This window comes from Platalea leucorodia (genome assembly GCF_965183815.1).
Source record: "Platalea leucorodia genome assembly, chromosome: 4".
NCBI classification, from domain to species: Eukaryota; Metazoa; Chordata; class Aves; order Pelecaniformes; family Threskiornithidae; genus Platalea; species Platalea leucorodia.
Window position 1 is genome coordinate 17,590,644 of NC_138826.1, and position 9,014 is coordinate 17,599,657.

At 36.1% G+C, this 9,014-nt stretch overlaps 1 protein-coding gene across 1 annotated transcript in view; it reads left to right on the forward strand.

Moving 5' to 3' along the window:
• The window catches only part of LOC309589876 (adhesion G protein-coupled receptor A3-like), a gene marked incomplete at its 5' end in the record, with an annotated part of 283,649 nt that extends 275,056 nt beyond the window's left edge, over window positions 1–8,593 (forward strand). Inside the window, 2 exons of the mRNA XM_082310563.1 lie at window positions 1,316–1,411; window positions 4,632–8,593. Of these exons, the coding sequence (XP_082166689.1) occupies window positions 1,316–1,411; window positions 4,632–5,853 (1,318 nt within the window). The 3' untranslated portion in view covers window positions 5,854–8,593. The remainder of the gene's footprint in view (window positions 1–1,315; window positions 1,412–4,631) is intronic.
• Between the last annotated feature and the right edge of the window lie 421 nt (window positions 8,594–9,014).

Genomic DNA, 9,014 nt, shown 5'->3' on the forward strand with positions numbered 1-9,014 from the left:
ATTATTGAAAACTAGTGGCCAGATTCTGGTCAGAATGTCCCCCCCACATTATCAGGTTCCTCTTAGTCCTGATGGACAACATAATAGCAGTGACTGGGAAGCATCTGTATCCCTGCGTACTGTTTCCTGCACCAGAGGAGTGGCTTGAAAAGAAACTAATTTTGTCTACTGACAGAAGAGCATTGGTTAAACCAGAAAATGAGTCAGGATGTTCAGAGAACCAGCTGAGCTTCTAGGTGCAGTGGAACATTTTCCCTTTTGTCGCTGAGCAGCATTCCTTCCAGCTGTAGCCTCACATACACCGGGGTTCGTGCTCTCCACCTCAGAGACCACAGCCGTGGAAGTGCTGTACTCCATGCATAATTTTGTGTTTTGCTTATATAAATGGAAAATGTGATGATGGTTTACTTTGCTGAATTTGGACATAGGCATGCAGGATGTCTACTTCAGTAAGACATCCCCTAGGACTTTAATGTAGCCTAATGATAATACATTGGAATGACTGCTGCTTCCAAGTAGTTCAATGGCATTTAACTGGTTAAAGGGGTGTGAAACTATGTACTTTCAGTCTTAGAATACAAGTCTTTACAGAAAGATTAACACTTAGTTTAACACTCTTCTTGGATATTTATGAGATCTGGCTGAAGTCTTAGAGGCCCTTCACATTTTAATGCAAGGCTGGGCATTGAATGAGTGAAGAAAAGTGTGGTATATGCAAAGAGATGTTTAATCCTCCTGATTTCTCCAGATTGCTCCTCTGTGCAGAAAAAAAAATTTTGCCAAGTGGACTGCCCCTTTTCTCTTTGCCTAACTGAACTTAATTTCGTCATCTGGGAATTAGGAAAATGTTTCTGTGATTTCACTGAATTTCCCTGGGAAGATTTTCAGGTTAAAGTGAATACAGGTGCTTTGTCTGCATATTTTTAATTTATAATGCTTACATATTTAATAACTATTAAATATAAATATCTAGGTGAGTGGAATAACTTTATGTGGGATGTAGGTTCTTTCCTTAGACAAGGTTTTGTTCTTCATATGACTGCAATAGTAACTACATTTACTAAAGACGTAAGTCAAGAGATTGTTAAAAGTGGGTCCATATTAATTTTAAATATTAAGCTTTCTGCAGCTTGCTTCATCAAGTACAGTGTTTATTGTGACAATACTTCATTCTTTGCTTTCTGGTTTTAGGGACATGTTTAACATTTCAGCAATATTGTATACTCAAAATACTTCAAGAAGGTACAATTATTTAAAAAGCAGTATTTGACTACAAGTCAGGCAAATTAAAATATCAGTTATTATCTTTCAACAGATTTTACCTGATTAGTGGTGGAGTTCCTTTCATTATATGTGGGATTACAGCAGCAACCAATATCAATAATTATGGGATTGAAGGCAATGCACCATAGTAAGTATAAACTATTATCATAAAAATTTTAAGGAAAATGTATTCTTTTTCTTTTGCCGATAAATGTAACTGGCTCCATAAAGGGTACAGACATGCCATTTGGGATGACATTTGTTATGAAATTTTATTAAATAATAGCTGTGAAAGAGCAATGTCTTAATCTGGGGCTTGCTGCTTCACCTCTACCAATTTGACTCCATTACTGTCAATAGAATCACTTTTCATTTACAGAATTACTCTTCATTTACATCTGAATAAGTGAAAGGATATTAAAAATACCTACTGGATAGCACATTTAATGGAGCTACTAGTTAATTAAATACTTTCAATTCATTATCTACCTTGAATTGATATCCTTCAGGTGACTTAGTTAAAGTAATTTACAAATAGTTATGTGAAAAAAGAACAAGTAGAAATCCCTCCCCCACCTCCTCCACTTCCATCCCTCCCTTAAAAACCAATTATTTTGGATTTTCACCACCTGGAAACATTCCAGTCACAATGTCTTGCAATCCTGACATAGCTCTGTAGTGTATTAGTGTGTTAGTGTTCAGTATACCTCCACAAGCTGTCCAGGCATCACGTTATTGATTCTTGGCATGAAACATGAAATATCAATAAAGTTCAATAAGTCTTTCCATAAAAATGTAGCAGAAAGTGAATCAGACTGCAAAGTTAAATACATTCTGTATAAAAGATCAGCACGGCAATGACTGGCATACTAATGGATATATTAGTACGCTGCCAGCACTAGTACTCTGGAGGACATCACTCTTAGTTACTGCTTTGAGGATCTATTGTAATACATTTGAAACTAGTTATGTTCTGGGTAAGAAAAGTGGAAACAAAGGATAATGGTTTGTAAGTGAGCATTTCACTCCTTAAAGGCATTTTTACAGGTAATTGAAATTTAAATTCTGGTAATAAATTAGTACATACCATGGCTAACTCTTTGCTCTGCCTAGGGCCCAACTCATATTCATATATTTATTCAAACTTATCCAATTAGACAATCACTTATAATCAACAGTATATTAAAAGACTCAATTATTTATGTTCATAAATGTGAGACATTTTTTGTTTTGGCACAGTTACAGAGGTTATACTTCTTTAATCATGTTAATCATAGCCAATCAATAGCTGGTACCGCAGTCTCTACAGAAGATAAGGCACAGGTGAGGGATGGTTATAAGACTGAGTAAAAAGACAGCTCAACAAGAGCATAGTGAGTTATAGGCCTTATTCATTTTTAATAGTATTAGTACAGTAAATGTAGATGCACAAACTTGAACTTTTTTTTTACGGAACTGATTTTTTAAGTGATCCACACTGAGATTCCACTTGAAATAAGAGCATCCCAAGAGACTGTTCCACCGGGGAGCATTCCATTCTCCACTTTGCATCAAATATGCAGCTTTCAAATGCACTTCAAGTATTCATGTAGCTTTGTGCTCTTTGCTTATCCAATTAAATATAGGTGGTACCTTACCTGTATTTTCACAGATATCTTTCACGAAATCTTTTCATGTGCATGTCTGACAGCAAAATATGTACTCCTTGGACTGTTTCTAAGTTCATTAATAAATGTGTGTGTGTTTTAGTTTAAGGTTCCAATTTTAAAAATTTAAAGTAGTTATGCTGCAGTTTCTTGTGATAAATACCCAGGGAGGCTGCCTCTTTTTAGCTGAGAGGTTCTCAGCCTGGGAGAAAAATTCTTTGTGCCCTTTTTATAGTAAGTGGTAGATGATTCCTGGCTTGACAATAATGTGATATCAGAAGGTTCCTTGCTGTATTGGAGGGATTGCAACCAATCACACACGCCTAAATGAGTATGAAGTGTCACACAGTGTCATTTTTAGAGCTGGAATGGATCGTGACAGGCAACCTGGTCTGTCTTTCTGACCCAGCAGGAAATTAGCTATATCCAAACCATTCCTGACAGTTATTTATCTGAGGTGCTTTAAATGCCCCGATAATGGATACACCACATTTTATTCCAACAGCTTATTATCCTAATTATCCTAACAGCTAGGAAACTTTTTGAAAATCTAATTTAAATATTTCTTGCTGTAGTTTAAGCCCATTCCTTCTTGTCCTAGTCCAACAGATAAGTAAAGTAACTTACTCCTCTTTCCAGAAATCCATGCAATACTTAGAATATAAGAACCTAATAACAGCTGTACTAGCTTGTACCGCCAGCTCAGTAGCCTTCCTGTAACTATGGCTAAAAGCTGATCATAGAGAAGAGTAAAAACGAGGCAAATATTCATTCTCCCCCTGACCCAAGTTCTCCCAGTTTCCCTCTGGGATTTCATTAGCCACAAGTGTTTTCTTCTCCCATGTTTATTTGATTAGATCATTCATCCTCAGGACAGTCCTGTTAGACTGCTACTAAATTATGCAGCTGACTGAGGCTTATTCAGCTCATACTGGCCTGTGAACTACTTTAAGCTGCTCCAAAACAGTTATGGTTATATTATTTAAAGCCTAGCAAATGATGATCCATGCTACAATAATCTGCTACCAGTGTATCACAAAGAGACTATCGATCTCCTTAATTTTTATGAGGACATTCAAACTGATGTAAATTAACTCCCAGGAGTTTCAGAAACAGTGGAGAATTCAGAAATGGCATATATCTTTTGGGTCCGCTCATTGCAGAAAGCAGTGACTGTTCAACTGGAAGTCTTTTTTCAGCCTCTCTTTTAATCAGGCTGTTCTCTACTTTGGCAACAAGAAAATACTGTATGAACAATCTTCAGGCTTAAAAGTTTGTATCAATGTTTGTTGATACAAACCATTGAAATCTGTACATTTCTATTGCTCACACAGATTGTATAAACTATGCCTCATTTGCTTTTCAATCAAAGTATTAGCGCTGACATTTTTAATAGTAGAAAAAAGGGTTGACATTAATGGTCTTATACTTCACTGCAATTCTAGATTCTAAACTGACCTACATTTCTTGGAAATTTTTAGCTTTAATATCCTGTAAATTATACTAGACATTTTATTCTATTAAAAAATATGAAAGTGACACCTCAGCTTAATGGATATTAAAGATACACTCCCTTTCTCCACAACGAACATATCTGAACTTCTGAGACACTGTTAGGTCATACTAGTTAGTCAGAAAGCCCAGTTTCACATCAGTCCGTTGTCCATCACATCTAACATGCACTATAAAATGTTATTGACTCTCTTTTTTTGTTGTTTTCAGTTGCTGGATGGCATGGGAGCCTAGTCTCGGTGCTTTTTATGGGCCAGTAGCATTCATTGTGCTAGTCACCTGTGTTTACTTTCTCTGCACATATGTGCAACTGAAGCGCCATCCTGAACGCAAGTATGAGTTAAAGGAAAAGACAGAAGACCCGCAGAGAATGCCAAGTACTGAGATGGGCCATGGTCATATTACAGACTCTGTGGCCGTTCCCCAGACAACCTGCTCCATGATTTCTTCTTCCTTATTGGAAAATGAGCATTCATTTAAGGCTCAGCTTCGAGCCGCAGCATTCACTTTGTTCCTGTTTACTGCCACTTGGACCTTTGGAGCACTTGCAGTATCTCAAGGTCATTTCTTGGATATGATATTTAGCTGTCTTTACGGAGCCTTCTGTGTGACCTTGGGGCTTTTCATCCTGATCCATCACTGTGCAAAGCGAGATGATGTGTGGCATTGCTGGTGGTCCTGTTGCCCATCTAGAAGAAACACCTATTCTGTCCAAGTTAATGTGCGCCCAAAGGTTAATGTCAATGGAGACACTCAAGTTCATGCACCTTGTCTTCAGGAATCGCCATGTCCCAACAAAACAGCTGTGTTTAATCATCCAGCAGCTAGCCACTGCAAACTTACTAACCTACAAGCGGTTCAAAATCACGTTAACTGCCTTTCGCCTGTGACACCATGTTGTGCAAAAATGCACTGTGATCAGCTACTTGATGATGAAGCTCACATTCACGTCCACAATGAGGGAACCTTCAGACCCAATATGCACATTCATAGATGTCTGAAAGGCAGAACTAAGCCACGTTATTTCAGTCGGCATAGGTCTGCAGGTGAAAGAGAATATGCCTATCACATTCCTTCAAGTATCGATGGCAGCATCCACAGCTCACATACAGACAGTCCCCACAGTACACATGATAGCCAGTCAGGTCACAGACGGGCCTGCTGCTCAAAAAGCGATCCATATCCTACTGTCAACCAGCCCGAAAGTAGCGACGCAAGTACTGTAATATATAGTTGTGCCAAAATGCCAGAAAGTGACACTGTGCACCATCCAGCTCATTTTGAAATGCACCCACGGACACAGTCATTGCCATTTAATACGACAAATCACAACGGAATTCTCAAGGGAAACGTGCATGAAGCCATGATATACAGCTCAGATAGTACAGGAAATATCAAAACTGGCCCTTGGAAAAACGAAACTACTGTGTAGTTCATGGGCCATCATAATGTGTTTTTTCCCCCTAAACCATCGTTATCTTTGTTTTTATTCCAAACTAAATAAGATGACATATTTGTGTAGCTCATCAGTAAATTGTACAGCTTTTCCATCTTTATTTCCATTTTCTTAATAAGAGTCTAGAAGAGAGAGATAGTGACAGTTTTAAAGTGAAGTTATTTTTAAAAGAAAATTATACAATTATTCTGAAAGAATTAGAAAATAAAGTCTAGACAATTGAATATGGGAGGCAATATCCTTTTGTTACACAGAACAACATTTCTTTAGAAATAGATCATTTTCATTCATTGTTTTCACTTTTGTTCTGTAGTAACTTCAGACACTTTTTATAAACATATCAGCATCTTAAACTTTTACTTATTTATTTTTGTAGCAAAATATTATTACTGTGCCATGGATTTTAATCAGAAGTGACTATGGGAGAAATGATAAACAGGATTTTATAAAATTAAAGCTTTTTAGATCTACAAAAGTGATACTGCCTCTAAAGATCTTCTGTAGCATATGGCCTGTAAAGTCGTGTAATGTACAGTCTCTGTTCTGTCCTTTTTCTTGGAGAGAAGTGCTAGGTAATGTCTCTGTTACATCTATGGTGCTGTATTGGTTGTATTTTGCATGACATATGTCAGGATATACCATTTGCTGTTTTCTAGTGTTACATGTGTTAAAAAAAAAGAACAAAAAAAAGTGTTGTACAAGGCTGTGAAAAACCCTATTGATATTAATCTAGAGCATTATAAATCTACAGAAAAAAAATCACTCTGCACTAGTTTAAGTGGCACAATCCTTTGTATAAGGTTATATGATAGCTTTGATAAGGGTCCACTCTAATGTCTTTACAGAGCATGCACTACTCATTGTATGTGACACTGTGCGGTGTAATAGCAATTGTCTCAACAAGTTTTACACTTCTTTGTAAAGTATGCCTTTTGAACAAATCTGTAAGCTCTTTCATGATAACCTTTCCACATCTATTAAGGTAGAGCAGTTTTATCATTAACTCTTTGAGGACTACAGTTATTTTCTTAAAATGGCTTATTCTAGTTCAGAGACACTGTATATATGATATTGTCTATTTAGTTAACATGATCAATGTAGTCCAGAGTTGTCAGGAAAGAGAAAGTTCAGTCATTTTCCAAAACCACACCTTCTCAGAGTCCATCTATTAATCTCACCACTTGCTTTCTGAAAACTCATTTCCTCCCCTAGCAAATTTCAGATTGTCTTCATCCTTTAATGCAAATTTGACCTTCAGAGAAGTTCTTTATGTTCATGATTTCTGCTGAATTGTAGGGCATTCCAGGGTCAGTACTATTCTCTATTAACAAGGCTCTTGGCAAGAAATTTTTTCATGTTTTCATGAACATCTGGACACAAAGCATCAACTCACAGTACAGAACTGCATCATAATTATCCCTATATGAAAGAAAAACCACTTTTTTCAAGTAGGAAGGGTGCAGAATAATAATGGATCGCAGAAAGGGAATAGGAGCATAAAGCTGCGAGAAAAATGTCTACAGTGGAAGGTGAGCAGTGCATCCATAAATAAAAGAAAAAGCACAATTCTGTATGGCCACATGAGAAAGTTTGCTGTCATGTCTTAACACAGGCTTCTGTAATTGCTACATTGCTGCAGAGAGGAAATAGAAAATTCCCTTTAGAGATCATCAGTCTGCAATTCTCTGTGTATATGTTGCAGAAATCTTCACATACTTCAACCCATTATTTTTCTGTTATTAGCAGTTTATTAGTCTCTACCTTTTTTTTAATATGTAGGAATACATTTCCTAATAGTGTACATAAAGATGACAATTATAATTGTTAGAATGTTGTAAAAACTTGTAAGTCAGATGAATGTGTTCTGCAGTGTTGCAGGTGGGAATTAGTACTCAAAGGGTTAATGCTCAGTATCTGAGTGCAAGAAATCTTGTTTTTCTGTATTTTTGTAAATTTGAAATATATATTGTAAACTCCAGCAGTGCAATGTATCCATCTCAGACTGTGTATTTTTAAAAGGTGAGCAAGAAGAATGCACTAGGTGGTTGTCAAGTTTTAAGCCGATATACAACAGTTTCATGACTGCTTCTTCAGCTAATAAGAAAAAAGAAATGCCTGAGCTTTATTATGTATATGCTGTATATGCTTGAACTGTCTCTAAACTAAAATACAGTATTTTTCTTTGTTTGCATAATGAATTATTTTCTGTTTAATAATTATTTTCTTTTAATATTACTTTTACTCATTCCACATAGACAGTGAGCCCTAAGCAAGCATAGACATAATGTGAAATACCACTTCTCTGTGTCTCAGCACTATGTATGTGTATATTCTGTAATAGCAAAATCCTAGGAGGTCTGTAGACCATTATGCAAAATACTCCACACACAGAGCCAAGTGAAATACTCACTCTGCAAGAACCCACTCGGTGAGCTGCTTTATTCAGCTTGTGTTTTAATCACCTCTGTTATTTTGTCTGAGAGGCTAGTTCCATCTTCATAATGGCTTACAAAGAAGTAAATAGGTGCTGCTTTCCACAGAATATCTTATGTGATAAAACTCTCTGGAATTTAAACGTAAAATATTAAAACACTTTTCTTATTGTGTTAAAAAAATTAATTTAGTGAATATTTCTGGGCTAATTTGGAAGAGATGTGTTATGCAATAATCTGTTTGCATATTATTTTTTCAGAAAATATACAGTATAACTACAGAGTAGGAGAACATGATATTAAATAAATATAAAAATGTTTTGTAACATCAAATTTGACCAAAATGCTTTTTGTGCTTTTGACTTTTTTTTCTTTAAGATAAATGAGATAATTTCAATGCTTTGGGAGTCTGGCTTTGTTTTATTGTGGGGTTTTGGTCAATTATAGTCAGTGAACCATCACTACTTTACCTGATTTTCTTTCCTATAAAAATAAAGTCAATGAAATAACTGGCGTATAAGAGATATATTGTCCTAGTAAATTCCTCACGGACATACACATGTAACATGCTTCAAAGTCAGCATTAGTTATGGCGATTCACTGATGACATAAAAATGACTGAACAGATTCTTACTGTTCACTTTCTGTCTGAGATCAAGCAAGAGAAATTACATCCAAAAAAGATAATTTTTGGAGAACGATGCA